The sequence below is a fragment of the Protopterus annectens genome, chromosome 2.part0 (genome assembly GCF_019279795.1).
Source record: "Protopterus annectens isolate FY-2018-M chromosome 2.part0, PAN1.0, whole genome shotgun sequence".
Lineage (NCBI taxonomy): Eukaryota > Metazoa > Chordata > Ceratodontiformes > Protopteridae > Protopterus > Protopterus annectens.
Window position 1 is genome coordinate 16,260,489 of NC_056728.1, and position 22,247 is coordinate 16,282,735.

The window sequence follows — 22,247 nt, forward strand, 5'->3', positions numbered from 1 at the left end:
GAATTAATGGACATGCTCCACCTCAAAAATCCAAATCCACCAAAACCACTAGAGCAAGCGACTTAAACCTTAGCACGGATATAAATAGGACGTGCTGGAGGGATAGATTTATCACTCAGAGACTCCCTATGCTGTGGAATAAAATCCCGGTCCATGTGAGGCAGAGCACCTCGCTGACTCTGTTCAAGAGAAATCTAGACCTGTGGATGGGAGATCGTAGGTTTACCCCAGGAATCAACTCTGTGTCACTGCTGGACAGAGGCACAACAAACTAATGGGCACAGTATTTTTTCATATAAGGGGTGGCGTAAGCCACAATAATTTGGGCTAGGCTTATAAATGCCTTAGGGCAGATAGCCTAGTATAAACCTATGAACCTATGAATCTATGAACCTATGTATGTGCAAGGAATAACCTCCGTGCATGTGAAAACAACCACAAAAGGAAAAGACTGAAAACATGCTTTTCTCCCCGAGAGACTTAACTTCCCACCTTTCTGCACTTTGCCACGATTTTCTAGAACAATGTAGAGTCTCCTTGTGCTACTTTCCCTTCTTTGGTGAGTGTGGTAAAAAGGGTCCTGTGGTCAGTGAGGGCTCTCCCACACAGGTATTAGTACATATCCCTTGAACTAAGATTACAACAGGTTTCTTGCTGAAAGCTTTGGAGGCCACTACTAACATCATTGACCCTCACAAGATTGCAAAACAGAAAACCATTTCTATTTTTGGTGAGAGGCAAGCCCCCACACCTTCTTACTATATATCAAATACTTGCCCTTAACCGAGATACCCAAATGTAAGCACCAGTGCTGTCGATAACAAAAGGCTGACAACGCAAATATCAAAAGGCCACTATGTATGTGCAAGGAATAACCTCCGTGCATGTGAAAACAACCACAAAAGGAAAAGACTGAAAACATGCTTTTCTCCCCGAGAGACTTAACTTCCCACCTTTCTGCACTTTGCCACAATTTTCTAGAACAATGTAGAGTCTCCTTGTGCTACTTTCCCTTCTTTGGTGAGTGTGGTAAAAAGGGTCCTGTGGTCAGTGAGGGCTCTCCCACACGGGTATTAGTACATATCCCTTGAACTAAGATTACAACAGGTTTCTTGCTGAAAGCAGCAGAACATTTTCATGCTTTTACATCAAGATTCCTTCTCAGAAAAGAGACGCAACAAATAGAACTCATAGGAGGGATCTGCCTCTCACAAGAGCATTTACTGTCAGTCATTTCCAGGGATATCATTAGGTACAAAACATGTCCAGAATGACTAGCTTAAATTGGTAGAACAGCTGCTAGCAGCCTCAATACACAGTAAAATCTCAAAACTGTCAAAACTCACTTCCCAGTCCCTGCTAAGCCAAGAAAGGAAACAAAGAAATGAGGGTAAGATACAGGTTACTATTCACTTTGACAAAAAAATAAATAAATAAATAAAACTGAAGATAAGGCATAATGCCTACTGGCAGATGGCTATAGATTGGAAGGTAACCTTAACCCCAATAGGGATAGCCAACTAATTTATACATCTGGTCAGAAAACAGACATGTGCCTGCAGCTTTTTCCCCACTCATCTTATCAACGTCCTGTAGTAAAGATCCTTCGGATAAAAATATATTGTCCAGCATCAACCACTCACTGATGATGCTTTCCTAAGTTACTACACAACTAAAAAGCCTGTTTTCAACTTTGCAGTCCAAGGCTACCATCTAACTTAGGGCTAAGGGAAAGAGTCCAAGACAAACGGAGCTTCTGTTTCCTTGGGGCTGGCATGTTAAAACAACATGCTTGGGCAACTTATCAAGTGACAGGGTGATGGAAGAGTAGTCTGGTGCTGGCAATGTCATGACAAAATTCAACTCTGAAATGAGAGAAGAGTTGGGACTGCATTGCTTCTAGCCTGCAAAAACAGCATCTCTCGATACAGATTCTAAAAGAAGTCTGACCCCAGACTGTAAATTCTCCTGTCTGAAGTAGTTATTTAAAACAAAAAAACTGCCAAATTGATGACATAACAAACAAAACTTAAAAAAGTTAAGGATAATGACTATACAACAAAACACTGACACAACTATTTTGCATTGCATGTATGATGGACAGTGCAGAGACCCAAACTCCCTGTATTGAGAAGGGATTACAGAGACTATGGTACCAGTCTTGGAGGGTCAGTAATGGCCTTTCCATAAGCTGCTGTAGCCTTCCACCTTACAAGGAAGAGATTCTTAAAAGTAATCTGAGGCAGATTGATAAACGGTCATTATACTTCAGAAAGCTTAGACAGAACAGTCATACACTGGGAATTCTCTGCTCAGTGCACTGGGCAAAGATTATTCACTTAATGTAAGGAAGCCCGAGATGATTCCTAGGATCCGGAGTCAGCCTCTCATAGCAAGCTGCACTGTGACTCAAACCTCTGAATCAGTACTACTGCTTGAACTAAGTGTGGGAACTGATGCAATTTTGACTTTAGATTTTCTTCTAGGCATTGAACAGGAGGAACCTCTCCAATGCAGCTCCTACAAGCCAGATGACTAGTAGGATGCAAACACCTTTTCTAAACTTTCATAAAAAAGAAGAAACTACTACAACAGTAGGGCCCACTCAGGGTACAGTGGAAGACTAATCAGGCTTGAGGGCCACAGTTCAGGACTCCTCATCACTAACTTTTTACTTGCACAACATGTCCCTGAACTGGTGGTCATTTGAACACTGTTCTCATTTTTCCCCTTCTGACCTCCCCTACCAAGTGTCAAGCCTTCTTCCCAGCTTCTGTTCACCTGTCTCATTCATCCCTCATATACCACACTCAGGGGGCTGAGGCCTGAATGACCACCTAACAATCCATCCTTTAGTTTCACCTTTGGCATCTCCATGAGGCAGTAAAGAGTGAGTAATCATCAAGACAGAGTAAGAGAGGAGTAGTGGAAGCGCTGCCCTCATCTTTCATAGATTGTCATTACTTTAACTTTAAACCCTAGCTGTTGCTACTATGTCTGTTAATTATGTCCCCAAGGGATAGAGAGTCTTTAACTTTCATGAGTGGCAATCCCATTTAAGGCCCAACTCCCATGAAAGGCAAGCATCTCTACTGGTCCCAATTCCCTACTGAGATTGTGATAGAACTCTACACCTCAGAAATGTGCCCCCACACCTCTCCCAGAGAGAGAGAGATAAGGAGAGAGAGGAAGAGGTGAGCAGGGCTTGCCTCATCAACTGCTCTCCCTTAATGACCAGCTCCTCCACCTCCCAAGCCACAAACTCCGGTCAACTGAACAGCAGTTATGGTTTTATCTCTCTACACCAACAGAACTGGCTTTTAAATAATATTGATCTTTCATCTGCTCTTCAGCTGATCTCTTTCCAATATAGCAGCATGTGGCAAGGAAGGCATCAAAACATCTGCTAAATATGTCATACCAACAGCTGTTGAAGCTATTACATGAAGGTCCAAGGCAGAAAGGCAAAGGATGTGAAAAGTCCTGCTTTGGAGGTTTTGGAGCTTTAGATATAAGCTTTCCTCTTCAGCATCAAACATGGACACATTCTTATCATGATTAACACTAACCAGAAGGAACAATAAAATATGTCATTTCTTGAAATGCAGAAGACCCACTGCATCTCATATCCCATTACTTACATACACGAACTCCATCATCACACAACTACAATGGGGAAAAGTAAAGAAAATAAATAAAAACAGTGAAACAGTACTGGACCTGTATTAGAAACAGCTCCCAGCAATGATTCTCTATGAGAATTGGTACTATATGAACTCATTCAAATGGGAATGATACACCACTGTGTCATCCACCTGAAATGTGGGCAATGGTATGGAAGCTGTAGCATGTGCATATATGTACAGTTACAGTATGTTAGCTGTATGGTATAGGAGCTGTAGGATGTGCAGATATGTATAGTTATAGTATGTTAGCTGTATGGTACGGGAGCTGTAGGATGTGCATATATGTACAGTTATAGTATGTTAGCTGTATAGTATGGAAGCTGTAGGATGTGTACATATGTACAGTTATAGTATGTTAGCTGTATAGTATGGAAGCTGTAGGATGTGTACATATGTACAGTTATAGTATGTTAGCTGTATAGTATGGAAGCTGTAGGATGTGTACATATGTACAGTTATAGTATGTTAGCTGTATGGTGTTGAAGCTGTAGGATGTGCACATATGTACAGTTACAGTTTGTTAGCTGTATGGTATGGAAGCTGTAGGATGTGCACATATGTACAGTTATAGTATGTTAGCTGTATGGTATGGAAGCTGTAGGATGTGCATACATGTACAGTTACAGTATGTTAGCTGTATGTTATGGAAGCTGTAGGATGTGTACATATGTACAGTTATAGTATGTTAGCTGTGTGGTATGGTAGCTGTAGGATGTGCACATATGTACAGTTATAGTATGTTAGCTGTATGGTATGGGAGCTGTAGGATGTGCACATATGTACAGTTATAGTATGTTAGCTGTGTGGTATGGAAGCTGTAGGATGTGCACATATGTACAGTTATAGTATGTTATCTGTGTGGTATGGAAGCTGTAGGATGTGCACATATGTACAGTTACAGTATGTTAGCTGTATGGTATGGAAGCTGTAGGATGTGCATACATGTACAGTTACAGCATGTTAGTTGTATGGTGCGGGAGCTGTAGGATGTGCACATATGTACAGTTACAGTATATGTTAGCTGTATGGTATGGAAGCTGTAGGATGTGCATATATGTACAGTTACAGTATGTTAGCTGTGTGGTATGGTAGCTGTAGGATGTGCACATATGTACAGTTATAGTATGTTAGCTGTATGGTATGGAAGCTGTAGGATGTGTACATATGTACAGTTACAGTTTGTTAGCTGTATGGTATGGAAGCTGTAGGATGTGCATATATGTACAGTTATAGTATGTTATCTGTGTGGTATGGAGGCTGTAGGATGTGCACATATGTACAGTTACAGTATGTTAGCTGTATGGTATGGAAGCTGTAGGATGTGCACATATGTACAGTTACAGTATGTTAGCTGTACGTTATGGAAGCTGTAGGATGTGCACATATGTACAGTTATAGTATGTTAGCTGTATGGTATGGGAGCTGTAGGATGTGTACATATGTACAGTTATAGTATGTTAGCTGTATGGTATGGGAGCTGTAGGATGTGCACATATGTACAGTTATAGTATGTTAGCTGTGTGGTATGGAAGCTGTAGGATGTGCACATATGTACAGTTAAAGTATGTTATCTGTGTGGTATGGAAGCTGTAGGATGTGCACATATGTACAGTTACAGTATGTTAGCTGTATGGTATGGAAGCTGTAGGATGTGCACATATGTACAGTTACAGTATGTTAGCTGTACGTTATGGAAGCTGTAGGATATGCACATATGTACAGTTATAGTATGTTAGCTGTATGGTATGGGAGCTGTAGGATGTGTACATATGTACAGTTACAGTATGCTAGCTGTATGGTATGGAAGCTGTAGGATGTGCACATATGTACAGTTATAGTATGTTAGCTGTGTGGTATGGAAGCTGTAGGATGTGCACATATGTACAGTTACAGTATGTTAGCTGTGTGATATGGTAGCTGTAGGACATGCACATATGTACAGTTACAGTATGTTAGCTGTATGGTATGGAAGCTGTAGGATGTCCACATATGTACAGTTACAGTATGTTAGCTGTATGTTATGGAAGCTGTAGGATGTGTACATATGTACAGTTATAGTATGTTAGCTGTATTATATGGAAGCTGTAGGATGTGCATACATGTACAGTTACAGTATGTTAGCTGTATGTCATGGAAGCTGTAGGGTGTGCATATATATACAATTAAAGTATGTTAGCTGTATGGTATGGTAGCTGTAGGATGTGCACATATGTACAGTTACAGTATGTTAGCTGTATGTTGTGGAAGCTGTAGGATGTGTACATATGTACATTTATAGTATGTTAGCTGTGTGGTATGGAAGCTGTAGGATGTGCACATATGTACAGTTACAGTATGTTAGCTGTGTGGTATGGAAGCTGTAGGATGTGCACATATGTACAGTTATAGTATGTTAGCTGTATGGTATGGAAGCTGTAGGATGTGCACATATGTACAGTTACAGTATTGTTAGCTGTCTGTGATTTAACAAAGTGGTTAATGGTGCACTGTCATGCACCAACAATAAAGTCATAAGGGGTATTAAGTGCAGTGCAGTTAGGATGTGGAACCATGTCCTAAACATGCATAATGCTTCTATTATTGTAAAGTTTGGAAGCAGCTCTTCTTACTAATGTCATATGGGGGTGGCAATGGTGGTATGAGAAGGGGCTTGCTTGTGTTGACTAAATTTATTAACACAGAGGTCCTGCAACTACTGTCATCATCTGACAGGTTCACTAAAATTGTCCAACCATTTTAAAATCATCAAATCCACAGAACCTAAAGCTAAGTAAACAATATATAAATATAAATTTTACTAAATGAAGATAAAGAATGTAAATGACAACAGCAAATGAACAACAAATACAGATGCATAAAATATCATTAAAATATTATACTGTATTATTAGGGAAAAAGCACAGCATTATTAACGTTGTGATTTTAAAGCATTTGAAGAAAATGTTGGCTACAAAACTTTTGTAATTATTATAACTCCAGTGATATATATCAATGAATATTAAAACTTTCAAAAAGAAATATTGAAAAACACTTTAATAAATGAAGGCAGTAAAACAAGTAATACCACAGCAAAATAAGTCATTTCTGACTGTAGTGCGATGATCCTAAACAAATAACTTGGTCAAATATCTGCAGCAAAACATCAAAATAATTCTAAAGTTTGTACTCTGAAAACCACCAGTGTTAAAAACACCCACATTTCTCAAAGCTATGAAGAGGAGGTGCTCGAGTCATTTTTGGAATCCGACAAGAAAAGCAGCCTGAGCAGAACTCCCCCATATATAGCCTGAAGGTACAGAGTATCATGATGCATTAGGCAGTGTGTGTCATTTACCACGTTAATTTGCATAATCAGGAACAGCACAGGCTGCGCTAAATTCACGAATTAAGGAAGAGAAAAAAGACCGCTTTATATGTCACATACACCCTCTGAAATGTTATAATTCATGTTATTGAGTGGATATAAAAATTTACACACCCCTCTAAAAATTCCAGGTTTTTGTGATATAAAAAAATGAGACCACAATAGATCATTTCAAAACTTTTTCCACCTTTAATGTGACCTATAACCTATACAATTCAATTGAAAAACAAACAAATCTGTTGGGGGAAAACATATGAAAAAATAAAAAATCTATAATAAGCTGGTTGCATAAGTGTGCACACCCTTAAACTAACACTTTGTTGAAGCACCTTTTGATTTAATTACAGCATTCATTTTTCTTGGGTAGGAGTCTATCAGGATGGCATATCTTGACTTGGCAATATTTGCCCACTCTTCCTTGCAAAAGCACTCCAAATCTATCAGATTGTGAGGGCATCCTCTTGTGCACAGCCCTCTTCAGGTCCCCCCACAGATTTTCGATTGGATTTAGGTCTGGGCTCTGGCTGTGCCATTGCAAAACCTTTAATTTTCTTCTGGTGAAGTCATTCTTTTGTTGATTTGGATGTATGCTTGGGGTCATTGTCATGTTGAAAGGTGAATTTTCTCTTCATCTTCATCTTTCTAACAGACACCTGAAGGTTTTGGGGCAGAAATTACTGGTATTTGGAACTGTTCATAATTCCCTCCACCTTGACTAAAGCCCCAGTTCCAGCTGAAGAAAAGCAACCCCAAAGCATGACACTGCCACCACCATGCTTCACCGTGGTGATGGTGTTCTTCTGGTGATGCAAAGTGTTGTTTTTGTGCCAAACGTACCTTTTGGAATTGTGGCCATAAAGCTCAACCTTAGTCTCATCAGACCACAACACATTTTCCCACATGCTTTTGGGAGACTTGATGTAATGTTTTGCAAATCTTAGCTGGGCCTGGATGTTTTCTGTGTAAGAAAAAGGCTTCCGTCTTGCAACCCTACCCCATAGGCCAGTCATATGGAGTATAAGGGAGATTGTTGTCACATGTAGTACACAACCAGTACTTGCTGGAAATTCCTGCAGCTCCTTTACTGTTGCTGTATGTCTCTTGGCAGCCTCCCTGACCAATTTTTGTCTCGTCTTTTCATCAATTTTGGAGGGGCGTCCATCTCTTTGCAACATCACTGTTGTCCCTTATTGTCTCCACTTTTTGATGACCGTCTTCACTGTGTTCCATGGTATATCCAATGTTATGGAATTTTTTTGTACCCTTCTCCTGACTGATACCTTTCTACAATGAGATCCCTTTGATGCTTTATAACCTCTCTGCAAACCATGGCTTTTGCTGTAGCAGGCAACTGAGTAAATGTCAAGAAATTCCTACTAGGACAGCTGAACTTTATTTGGGGTTAATCAGAGTCTCTTTAATTGATGGCAGGTGTGTACGCAAGAAGACTGAATGCTGTAATTAAACCAAAAGGTGCTTCAACAAAGTATTAGTTTAAGGGTGTGCACACTTATGCAACCAGCTTATTGTACATTTTTTATTTTTTATATTTTTCCCCTAACAGATTTGTTTGTTTTTCAATTGAATTGTACAGGTTAAAGGTCACATTAAAAGTGAGAAATGTTTTGAAATGATTTATTGTGGTCTCATTTTTTTATATTACAAAAAACTGGCATTTTAACAGGAGAATGTAAACATTTTATATCCACTGTACCTATCATTGTATAGACTGCTTTTCATATTTGTATCAACTCATTCTATATATTTTAATTTTAATGTTGTGTTCCTGTGTATTTTACACTTTGCTTTTGATGTAAATTTAATTTCTTATACTTGTTAATGTAATGTTTGTTTTCATTACGTTTAATGTTGTATCTGCCTTTTGGCCCTAGAAATTGCTGAGAAGGGTCCCTGGACCATCCATTGTCCCTGTTAAGAAACAACAGCAAAAAAATATGCATGTAGAAAAGCTACTTTCAAAATAAAGAGCCTGTTGAGCTACTCCTATGAGGAACTTAAAAACTAAAAAGATCAAAGACAGGGACAGAGAGAAGGTGCGGTGACAGTCTACAAAGGAAGTTTACCAACACACTTGCACAGTTCAATGTGGGATAGACAAAAATAAGTGCTAGCATTCAAGGGAGAACTGTCCCACCAAAATGAATATCACTGCTGCCTCACAGACTTTTGTCATGTTCTAAACTCCATTTTTCTGCATCAATGTAGTATGTAAACCTGCAATCATCACCTTAACTAATAAAAAATTACCCCATACTTATTAACATCTGTCAAAAATATTTTAGTCTGCTGAAATGATCTTTCTACTGATCTGGAGAAAGGAGCTCCATCTCTACATTTTACTCAGAAGCAGGGATATGATTCTTATCTGAATGAATACAAGCTGTTTCTAACTGCAAAGCATTTTCATTTGATAATTATATAAAAAGATATAATTAAGAATTAACATTTATCTTTCATTAAGAATCTGCTACCCACCAGCTTTACAAATGTGGCAACCAAAGTTATAGATATCAATAATATTTTATCATTACATGACTAGATTATGAAGGGGACATAATGATGCATTTTATTATAACCTTCAAAGTTAGATAATATGTACCTGAGAACTCAGTGCCTGTATATCATGCTCGTAGGTAGTATGCATTCGATGCATAGTCTCAACGCTGTTCAGGTCCCGGCCTACTTCATCAGGCAGCTGCATCTGCTTCTCCTGGATCCTTCCCAGGGTTTCTTTGGCATCATGGTAAAATCGATGAAGCTCGTAAGAGGCAGCCAGCATCTGACTGCGGGTATCGATCAGTTCCAAGAGGTCAGCCCATGCCTCATTCAACCCATCCTTCCACTCAGCAATGGTGGCATTTTCAGAGTGCCCAGATGAAATCATGTCATCTGCCATAAGGTTCACTGCATCCACACGCTCCTGACCAATGTTGCTGGTGTCACGGGAAAATTCACGGAACTTGTCTCGTAGCATCTTAAAAAGAAATGAAAAGAACACTCTTTGAAAACAAGCAAACAGGGTTTAAATGAATACAGTTTATTTTCAAAGACAATGAATCATGCTTGAACTAAAAACTACTCTCTACCCCTGGACAGGGAATCCAGCCTAAATTCCTTGATGAATCTATGAACTGATGACCAGGTGTCCACACTGCAAATGGCCTGGGTTAATACGCGCCTATAAAAGACTGCTGAAGTAGTGGTCGCCCTAGTAAAATACATTCTCACATATTCCTGCAGAAGCCTGTCTCTCTTTCTGTACCTCCTTAGTGACTGGTTTGCCCTCCATACTGTGTATGAAAGCCACAGCCAGCTGCAACTGGTCCATTTATCTGATGGCTTTCATCCTATTCAAGCAGATCTTCTCCCCATGTTATGTGGTTTCAGGAAGAATACTGTCAGTTGGACTAACTAGTTAAATAACATCTCCAAGACTGTTTGGCATAAAGGCTGGATAACCCATCAATGTGGAAGACAGTGACAAACTGGTTTGGCATTAGAGGGTGCAACTCTTGAGATAATTTTTTTTATGTAACTGCACCAACAAGAAGGCCTTAACAAGACAGAACTTTAAGCAGTAGTGAAGGCATCTGCACAAATGAGTCCAAGGTCATCTGTACCAAAATGAAGTTCTGGTCCCAAGAAGAAGGGATATCCCTTCTGGGTGGCTGTAGGTAAATCAGTCCCCACAAGGTACTGCTTAACCAACACCTTCCATGTTAGGGAAGAAGGTACCAGGATGCAAGCAAAAATGGCTGAAACATGCATGTTTACAGACGATACATCCTGCTTTAAAATGGGATATTGAATAAGGAGCATTTCCACTTACAGTGCATCCTTGTTTTTTCTTTTGTACAAAATGGAAAACATTTTTCCATTTTGGATGGCTATTTTTCCTTGTCTTAGCTTTCCTCATCCCTTTTAGAATGGTAGGCACATACTAAGCTCTATGCCCAGGGGTTTGCGGGACCATAAAGATGGTCAAAGACATGCAGCTTAAGGCCTTCAAGAAAGCATGACCATTATGCAGTGCCTACTGGCCTGCAAGCAGAAGTAGGACCTTAGTGCTGGGAACTTCCCTTTTGGGAAGTAGACCCTACATTCAACTGTTTTCAGGCACACCCTCAGGGATGTTTTGAGCCTATCCAGTGAAAGCTAACTTCCAAAAATTGACAGAAAACACAGGCTTTGGTGGTAGTAGTCTATGGTGGTGTTGAGACTGTCCAGGATTTGCCACTACAACTGACTGTAACAGATAACCATCTATGTATAGCTAGATGCAAGACCCTTTCAGTCAGAGGAAAGTTACCACAGGAGCTACACAGTTGAAAGTATTCTTGGTGTGGAAGAGGACCCAAATGGCCAGGAATTAAAATGTCAATGCTGGGGGGGGGGGGGGGGGGGTTTGACCTTGAACCTTAAAAATGTTCTGTGGTCCTTCTTTTTGGATACATATAAGTAGGAAAGTGCCTTTCAGATCCAGTGGGATCAGGAAGACCCAAAGGGAAATTAATGGGATCAGAGAATGCAGGTCCTTAATTTGAGTACCAGCAAAACGAAGTTGAGGCTGGAAAGGTACCCAGAAATGGTTCCCATTGTCCTTTGCTTTTGGATGCTAGAATGAGGCAGGAGGAGAAACCTACCCATAACCAGTTATTTTGGTTTAGCACACATTCTACTACCCTCTAATCTAACAACTGCTGAATGAGGGGCAAGGGCAGGTACAGCTGAACTTGTAGAACAGACTGCATGAAGGGTGGGATGGATTTTAATGCTGTTCTGTACCCTTCTTTTATGATGATTAACAACCAGCTTATCATTGCCCATATTTCTGTGAAGTGTCACAATCTGCCTCCCAGTTGGGTCAAATGCAGGAGTTGGTGGGAAAGGAAGTACTTTTAATCAGAACTACTCTGGAGAGAGATTAAATGCCTTTTAGCCTACCTCCTACATTTACCCTTCCTCTTGCTTTACCTACCAACCCCCCACCACAGATTTCTTTGTCTTCATTTGCTGATCCTTGAGCTGACACCCAAGCAAAGCATTATTCTTAAAATTAAATTTCTGCTATATTCAGGAATTGGGGGTTTGCTGCTTCATGGTTTGCATTCCCTTGCCTTTTTCCACCATTTTTTTTGTTGAGGGGGATAACATTTCCTGCAAATGTTTCCCAAATGGAAACCCCTTGTCGGAAGGGGAATTCAAAGGCTGTCTCTTTTGAGATCTTCAGGTAAGGCAGAGACCCTAAGCCATGCGTGGTATCTTATGTATTAGCTTAGTAGCTGACATTCTACAGATTGTGCCCACATTGTGATAACCACACTTAAATCACATACTTTCCAACACTTCGGGAGACCTGAACAAGTTTCATGATCTGAGACCTCAGTGATTTCTCCTGAATTTCCTTGAACAAGTTTGTCAGTTTGAGCCAGGATTCCAGACTGGGATTTCATAATGTGTAGCTGACAATTTATTCCCCTAAATGCTAGCGCATAGGGTGTATAAACTTTTGACTGTTATCTAGGACCCTGACTTTCTAATCATTCAGCAATGTAGCAGGCCGGGTACCATTTTACCTCCCTTGTGTGCCTCTAGGGATATAACCGCAGGGTTTGCTACCAAATTTCTTTAGTGTTACTGGTGAGTTTGCTACATCCTATACAGTCTATCAAGTTTCTTGGGTGTATGGTGAAGGCTCAGAGTCTGACTGCAGTGAGTCATCTGTGAATGCATCCTTAAAAATCTCAAAAACTGGAGAAAATACTATAGATTTAGACTTCTCAAACTCCAGGATTCTCTTTTTGTAAGAAGGCATCTCCTTTGATTCCCATTTTAAAAGATGACTTATTTTCATGATGGTGGCCATAAAGAATACAAAGGCTTGTGGGGAACCAGAAGAAATTGAGTCCCCTTCATTTCAAATGTACCAGAGGAAAACATGAGTGCATGACCTGTGAGGAGCCCCTCTTCCCTTTAATGGGCTTTGAAGAACAGGATGACTGAGATTTGTTCATTGCCACTTTTGTAAAATAACTTGAGCTAAATATTTTAAATCATGGATGATCATGGATTGACAACTCTGTGTGTGCAGGGGGAGGGGGATGCTACTTAATACATAGTTCATGGGAGTGTGCTCCTTCTGGTGCTGAGAAAATACTTTTGAAATCTTTGTAGGACAACACTCTATGCTTCTCCAGCCTATCTCTGTAGTGCTCTCAAGAAATAAGACACAGAAGGCTAAGTACTTCCTTTAGAGAAATCACTGAAGCCTGCAACTGAAAGTCCAACATTTCAAGAAAAGACAAATGTAGTGTACGTTCCTCCTGAACTTGACATGAGTAGATGTATGAGCAACTACCTGCATACCCTCTTCAAAGGGATCAGACAAATCCGATATCTCTAAAAGAGAATAAAAAAAAAACTCAATGACTAGGCATTCTCAGGTCTTTGCAACTCATTGAACATAATTATTTTCTCCCTAGTGCCTTTTTAAGGTAGTTTTACAGAAAACTGTTTTATACTCAAAAAAGTAGAACAACAATAGTCAATGCTAAATGCTAAAAGTAAGGAGAATAAAGCAGACAGTTTGCACAAACTATTTTCGGGGGGCAACCTTAGTCTACACTTTTTATTTTATTTTACCATGGAAGCTTACTAACATTTGGTTGTGATATGACTAAGGAAAGTGCTGAAAATGAGAGCTGTTGACTAAAAGGTCAAAATGTAAGGGAAAAAAAGACTTTAAAAAAACAGTCTGTTAAAATTTAGCTAGTCTAAAAGAAAACTAGAGTAATCCAGAATGTCACGAATATTTGAACAATTACAATATTATGGTATTCTGGGGGGGGGGGGCATGGATAACCAAAGAGAATCAAAAATGATATTTTGGGACTATGAAAGTTTCACAGTATGATCTAGATCAGATAAAAGTCTGAGGTGACTGGTGGTGGCCTAGTAGTTCTGGTTAAGTAATAACATTTAACCCAAGGAGAAGATTACAGATAGGAACTTACTTGCCATAAGATTAAAATGGAAATGAATTTTGCAGGTCATGAATTTTTTATCTACATACCATCTTAAATAAATATTTGCCATCAAAATAAAATGGAATGGGATGAACAGGCTGAAAAATTCTGAAAGCATACAAAAAAGGCAACAAACTCCTATTATATAGAGATTTTAACATTGGAAGAAGTTATTTAGTCACTATGGGGGAATATTAAAGAGAAAATGTAGAAGACAATCTGAATATATAGTAGTGAAAATAGATGTTTATTATGAGACGTATCTAGACATGATCTGTGAAATGTCAATGGCTCAGGTATTCATGAGCATAAAGGTTGATACACCAATGTTTATTATGAGACATTGCACATGGACATAATCTGTGTAAAGTTAATGACTCAGGTATTCATGAGTATAAAGGTTGCTACACCAACGTTTATTATAAGACATTGTATATGTACATGATCTGTGTAAAGTTAATGGCTTAGGTATTCATGAGTACAAAAGTGGCTACACCCAAATGGCTAACAGAGATGCATCGGAAAATGACTTTGTCAAACTTACACTGAAATAGGGCAATGTTTAATATTTGACATCAAAATTACGACTGAAATTGGGATGTACGAAGTTGGCAGATTTTAAAAATCTGCTAGTGTTTTGCCATAAATGTTGGGGAAGCAAATCATTGTAACTAAGGAATAGTTCTTTTGAGCTGAAACATAGGGTCTGAATTGCTTAGATACGTAAAGCTTTATTTACTAAGTTTAATGTTACTGGTTGTAAAAAAAGCAATTACTACAAAATGGAAATCAAAATCCAAACCAACTGCAACTGAAGTTGTGAATATAGTAAGGAAGATAAAAGAATTGGAGGTGGGATTCCTTAGAAAAAGGAGCAAACAAAATACAGAGAAGTAAATGGCATCTGTGGAAGCACTACATACACAACAATGTTCAGGAGGAGAAGGAGTGAGCTTTAAGGGAAGGAAGGAAGGAATTGAACATTATATATAATGTCAGAGTGAATGCTAATTGTGAAAATTGAAACATAATGCATAAAAAAGTTACTACGGTTACAGATATTTGTACCTGTGTCACTGTTTTAGTTGTGATTTAATAAAAATGTCTCTGAAAAAAATACAGGCCAAAAATTAACCACTTCAATCTTAGTAAGCCTTGAAAATAAAAAGTACAGTTGTGTACACTTACCATAAATGTAGATGTTCGAGTGTATTCACTGTTGCAGTCATCACACTTGGGTTATCTGCCTACAGGAGTCTTGGGATTTCTGCGTCGGATGCTGTCACTTCTTCCATGACGTCAGTTCATCAGGAGTATAAAACATGCAGCCAACGCTATTACATCAGTTTTTCTTGCCCCAGAGGTGAAGAGCCCCCAAAATAGGAAGCAATTACATGGTGTGGAACACCCCCAGTAAAAAGTAAATACCATTGTTATAAGATATGGCCAAAAAAAAAAAAAAAAGGATAGTTAGAAAGTATAGAGAAGTCAGGGGGCTGGAGGGAGGGTAAGCAGGACTGCAACAGCGAATACACTAGAACATCTACATTTATGGTAAGTGTACACAACTGTACTATGTTCTGTTAGGTGTTTCACTGTTGCAGTCATCACACTTGGGTTGATTCCCAAAGCTGAGGAAGGATGGAGGCAGTCAAGAAGCATTAGGGCTGGCTAGCAGGCCTTGTAAGACAGCTGTGGCAAATCCAGCTCTGGATTTAGAAAAGATAGACAAGTGGTAGTGCTTGGTGAAGGTGTGCACAGAACTCCAGGTTGCACTTGGTAGGGACTCCCCTGGGAAATGCTGTAGAGGTTGAAGTAGCTCTAGTGGAATGAGTTCTGATCCCCTGTGGGGTAGGTTTTCCATGGTGTTTGTAGCAGAAATGGATGCAGTGTGCTATCCACTTAGAAATGGTTTGCTTTGAAATGGCCTTGCCCTCTGCCCTATAGTAAAGCTGACTAGCAGCTGGTCAGATTTTCTGAAAGGTTTAGTCCTGTCCAGGTAGAACCTAAGCTGCCTGTGCACGTCCAGGGAGTACAGGATCCTTTCCCCTTTATTCTGAGGATTAGGGAAAAAGGTTGGCAAATGAATGTATTGGTTTAAAGCCACACTAGATACCACCTTGGGCAGAAATGATGAGTGAGTCCTGAGGGAAAGCCTGTCCGCATGGAAGATAATGAAGGGTTCCATGGCCATAAGGGCTTGCAATTCAGACACTCTTCTTGCTGAAGTGATGGCTAGAAGTAATGCTGTTTTCCAAGAGAGGAATTTTAACTCTGGTGTAGCAGTAGGTTCAAAGGGAGGAAGTATGACCTTTTCCAACACAAAGTTAAGGTCCCAGGCAGGAGTGGGAGCTCTCCTGGGGGGGTCTTAAATTTTTGGCTCCTCTCAGGAACTGTTTGACCAGAGGGTGAGAGAAGAGGGGTGGCTCAGTATTGTAATTAGCTGAGATGGCAGAGACATGAATCTTAACTGAAGAGAAGGATAGGCCTTTGTGGAGCAGTTCTGTTAGGTAATTTAGGATTTGAGGTAAGCTGGGCACGGTTGTGTCCATTCCCTGAGACTGGCTCCAAGAACAGTATTCTTTTCCACTTTTCTGAATAGGATTTCCTAGTACTAGGCCTCTTTGCCTCATGGATGACATCCAGCACCTGTTTACTGAGGGTTGCTGGTGAAGTGGTCAGAGGATGAGCCAGGCTGCTAGGTTCAGGGTTTGCAGCTGAGGATGCAAAATCTGGCCCTCCTGCTGGGACAGCAGGGAAGGGATCTGAAGCAGGTGCCATGATGGCACTACTGTTAAACTGTGCAAAAGTGGGTATCAGTGCTGCTATGGCCAGTCTGGGGCAATCAGAATTGTCCTTGGCTTGTCCTGTTTGATCTTTAGTAGAAACTTCGAGAGGAGGGGCAGAGGGGGAAAGGCATAGATTGAGAGGTTTTCCCATGTAAAGGACAGGGCATCCATTTTCCATGCTTGGCTGTGAGGAGTTCTGGTGCAATATTTGCTCAATTGATAGTTCTGCGGGGAAGCAAAGATGTCCACCTCTGGTGGCCCCCATCTGTGTATCAGAAGCTTGAATGATTTGGGTTCCAGTTTCCACTCGTGTGGGTCCATTAGATTTCTGCTTAAGTCATCTACCAGTGAATTGAGTTTGCCTGGCAGGAATTGAGCTTGCAGGTGCACTTGATTGCTCAAAGCTGTGTTCCACAGAGCCATGGCTAACCTGCACAGTGGGTAGGAATGGGTTCCCCCCTGCTTGTTTATGTACCACATAACTGTGGTGTTGTCTGTCTTTATCAATAGTTGCCCTGGAAGAATAAGGAATTTGAAGGCTGTCAGTGGATTCTGTACAGCTAACATTTCTTTCTGATTGATATGCAGGTGCATTTGTTCTGGGGTCCACTTGCCTTGAATGCATTTTCCTGCCATGTGAGCCCCGCATGCATAGACTGATGCATCTGTTGTTAGGGTTTGGGCGGTGAGGGGTTGAGTGAAAGGGATTCCCTTGTTGTGGTTGCAAGCCTCTGCCCACCAAAGGAACTCTGTCCTTAGGCAAGGAATGATAGGAATAATTGTTTCCAGGTCCTGAGAATGTTGACACCAGGGACTTTTTACGTAACATTGAAGTTTCCTCATACGTAGTCTTGCATACGGAATTAGTAGAATGCAAGAGGCCATGAACCCTAGGGCTTGCAGTATTTTTCTTGCAGATAGCTTGGTTTGGGTAGACAGTAGATTGAAGTACTTTGTCAAATAAATCTGTTTTTCTGGAGTGAGGAATGTTATCTGGGAAGTTGTGTTCAAGCTTGCTCCCAGGAATACAATCTTTTGGCTGGGTACCAGATGTGATTTCTTTTCGTTGATGGTACACCCCAGTGAAGTTAGAAGTCTCTTTACAAATGTCAAGTGCTGAAGTAGCAATTCCTGACTGTCTGCCTGAAATCAGGCAATCATCCAAGTATGGGTAAATTTGAATTTTTCTCTGCCTGCAATATGCAATGGCTGGAGCTAGGCATTTTGTAAATACCCTGCGTGCAGTAGATAAGCCAAAGGGAAGTGCGGAGAACTGGTAGTGCATGGAGCCTGCTCTGAAATGTAGATATTTCCTGCAAGATTCCCTTATGGGGATATGCAATTAAGCTTCTTTTAAGTTTAGGGTGGCTAGCCAGGAGTCCTTGGCTAGCATGGGAAGCAGCTGTTGGAGCGTAAACATTTTGAATCTTGGAACCACCAGGAAGGTGTTGAGAATAGACAGATCCAGGATAGGGTGCCAAAAGTTTTCTTTTCTAGGAGTAAAAACCTTGTCCCCTTTGCTCTGCTGGGACAGGTTGAATAGCCTTAATACTGAGAAGAGAAAGTACTTGCTTTTGGGCCTCTGCCCACTGGTTTGGGGAGAGGTCTGGCCATCCACTTGGGGTTGACAGTGAGTGGAAGTAGAATCTGTATCCCAGGGATATAATGCTCAAGACCCATCTGTCCTGTGTAATGTACTACCAGTTTTTTTGTGTACAGGGCTAGTTTTCCTCCTAAGGGTGCAAGTACTTGGGAAAGGCTTGGAAGGGTGAAGGACACGTCATTGTGAACTTTTTCCATAGGATAGTGGCTTACTACTCCCTGATTTTGAGGTGGAGTTTTGTTTAGATCTGTGCATACCCTGAGACTGTAGTCTTGGTGGTCTGCTGCCCCTGGGTTTGGACTGAGAAGGTCTGGGAGGGACTGGAAAGGAACAGTTTTTTGAAGGACAATGCCTACTGAATCTAGGTGGCTGCACCTGTAGGAAGTCTTTAACACTTTGCATAGATTTAGCTTGTTCCTCCATGTTTTTGAGGACTTCTTCTGCTTTAGTGCCAAATAGACATTCTTGGTTTAATGGAGCATCTAGTAATTTTGCTTTGACATGGTCTGGCAAGATTTGTTCCTTAAGCGAAGCATGCCTTCTAAGAACAGACCCAGTGACAGCAGCCCTGCAAAATGCTTCTAAGGCATCAAAACCACATTGCAAAGTATGTTTTCCAACTTGGTTAGCAGAATGCATTACCTCTTGTAAATCTTTATGTTCTCCACAATCAGGAATCAACATCATTTTTTTGTTTAATTAGTTCCATAATATGTTGCTGATACTTTAACATGTGAAACTGGCAATTTAAAGCCCTGATGGCAAGAGTAGCAGAGGTGTATACCTTCTTACCACATCTGTCCAAAGCCCTAGAATCCCTGTCTGAAGGGGTAAGGTTTTTGGCTGTAGTAGCCTTAATGCCTTTAGGTCTCTGGGAAATGGTCTCTGGATCCGCAGTAGGATTCATAAATAGGAATTTGTGAGAGTCAGATACTCTGTAGTACCTGTCAGGTTTCCTGGGAGCTGGTGGCAAAGTATCAGGGGTAAGACTGGATTCCATGAAGACATTATCTACAATTTCCAGAACAGGAGGGATAGCTAGAGGCCTGTGATGAGGCAAGTTTAAAAATTCCCTAAGTCTCTTTTTGGACTGTAAGTAGCCCTGGCACTACCAGCGGAAATGCTCTCTGAGGGCATGCAGGGTTTCACCGAAAGAAAAATCCTCTGGTGGGGAAGCAGAGGGAATGGAATCCTCTGCATCAGAATCCTCATAGGTAGATAAAGGTATGTCCTGGTAATCAGAAGGGTCAGAGTCATCAGACTCATGATCTGAAGAATCAGAAGGAAAATCAGTTCTTGGTATTTTAGAGGGGGAAGGCTGGCTTCCCCTAATCAAGGTAATAAGAGCTTCAGCCATTCTAAGCATTTGTTTCTGTGGCATGGGGCCCTGAGAATGCGCTTTGGTCTTCGGTTTCCTAGGTGTAGTGTGAACTCTGGGCCTGAGAAATTCGGTATTTTTGGTTTGAAATGAAGTAGTCGGTTTAATATGAACATCAGAAAGCCTGAATACACCCGCAGAAGCCGATGCCTGCACAGCAGCTCCGGACCCATCCAAGGTAGAGACATCCACAGGTTCCATAGTCGAAGAAGCATTTTGCGGCATACCGGACTCCAAATGGGTCTCAGTAGAGGCCTGCGAATCTGTAGAAGCGGGTATCAGGGGCTGTGAAAGTGCCTCACTGAGTACTGGCGGACTAGCGACTAGCTTAACGGAAGCATCGTCGGCAGTTTTGGACCTATGCGGTCTGTCTTTGTTTTTATACTTATGTTTTTTCGGACGATTGGTAGTCAGATGGCTTAACGAAAACATTTCAGAATACGGAGAACGAGAGTGAAGGAATTTAGCAACAAAAATAGCCCGATGACGAATAGTTTGGGTGTTGAACACGGCACAAAACCGAGAGTTAGGAACGTCATGGTCTGGGCCTAAACAGGTGATGCAGTAAGAATGAAAATCTCTGTGAGATATTTGCTTTCCACAGGCAAGACAATTATTAACTTTTTCTGACATCGGTTAGAGCAAGAAAAAAGGATCAACAATGGGGTACTTATCTTTTAGAAGACTTCAGGTCTGAAACTCGAAAAATGAAAATTTCAGGAGGCAGCCAACCAGTACTTGCAAACTGCTTCTGCTTCAGGCTCTGCTCGGCAAGAAAAGCTGATGTAATGGCATCAGCTACATGTTTTATACCCCTGACATCATGGAAGAAGCAACAGCATCCGACGCAGAAATCACAAGACTTTGGTATTCGGGCCAACTGAGGGCTACCCGTAGGCAGATAACCCTAATTGTGATGACTACAACAGTGAAACACGAAGATCATCATCAAATAACACCCAAGGCAAGTAATAGGGGAAAGCATTATGACTGTTACAATAAACACTTTAAAGAAAATAACAAGTTTGTTGAAGAATATCTAAAAAACGGGCTGAGAACGTTAAAGACAAAAACGGTCAATGGCATGTTAAATCAGAACTTTGTTGTGGAATCTGCTACAATAATTATACAGTGGAACGGTGGGATAATAACTGTTAAGATGAAAGTAAAGTAAACATGGTCTGACAATGGAGTGTTTGAACTATAAAAGCATGAGAAATATGTTGAAAAAGAAAGAAAGTAGTGGTTGTATGGAAATGAGGGATACTAGGTTAGAGTCCTGGTTAAAATTAAAAAAGAAACAGTTCAAAGCAAACAGTGTGATTAAAGGTTGGTTAATAAAAACTGAATCACTAAAAGCAACAAAAAACAACCACCTAAGCTGAAGTCCTATATTTATTTCACAGGTAAGTGCTTTTGTGCATTTGCACTTCATCAGACCATACAAAGATACATAAATCCACAGTTTAAATAAAGGCAACAATCTCATACAATTCAATTAAACAATTTAAAAAATTAGTAACCATGGATACCCAATTAAAATGAAGGAGGTAACCTCCTAGCTTTGAGCGCTGGTTTTAAAAGTACTTTGCCATTAAGGCCAAAGCCTTTACCTGTCTGCAGCAATAGGATACAATTCAACTCATCCCATTTTGTTCTATTAAACTACCTCCTCTGATGTTCAGATAACTCAACTGTAACACCATAAACTCAAAGCTATGTCCATTATTAGATTTTACATGTTTATTAAGAGCACTTGATGCTACAGCCCTCCTGATATCCCCTAAATGCTCTAAAATTTGTTCTTTCAAAGTGTGATTTGTCTTTCCCACATAGTAACTTGGGCAATTCTTGCACATAGCTACATATATAAAATCTGTACTTTTGCAATCTGTATACAGCCAGGGAGAGTATTCTACTTAGCTGTTGGATAAATAAACAAATTCTTGGTAGTAATAGACCCACATGCCTTACAGGACCCTACAAGGGTATGTGCCTGTTCTATCGGAGTATATAAGGGATTTCTATTTGCTTTTCATATAACACAGTTTCCTTTTTAGTGACATACCATTTCTAAAACAAAATCCTGGATTATTCCCTACAACCCCTCTAAGTCCTTCATCAGTTAACAAAATTGTTTAATTGAATTGTATGAGATAGTTGCCTTTATTTAAACTGTGGATTTATGTATATTTGTATGGTCTGATGAAGTGCAAAAGCACAAAAGCGCTTAGCTGTGAAATAAATATATGACATCAGCCTAGGTCAGGGGTCTGCAACCTTCACTATCAAAAGAGCCATTTTGGCCCCTCTCCCAGCAAATAAAATTCGAGAGCCACAAAGCCTATTTGACCATTAAAATGAAGATAACACAGCATATA

The 22,247-nt window shown here is 40.4% G+C and overlaps 1 protein-coding gene across 2 annotated transcripts in view; it reads right to left on the minus strand.

Moving 5' to 3' along the window:
* Positions 1 to 22,247, minus strand: part of LOC122792927 (spectrin beta chain, non-erythrocytic 1-like) — a 1,986,067-nt gene that overhangs the window by 226,084 nt on the left and 1,737,736 nt on the right. For both annotated transcript variants that reach the window (XM_044060498.1, XM_044060499.1), the window contains one exon: positions 9,671 to 10,045. In XM_044060498.1, coding sequence (XP_043916433.1) covers positions 9,671 to 10,045 — 375 coding nt within the window. The remainder of the gene's footprint in view (positions 1 to 9,670; positions 10,046 to 22,247) is intronic.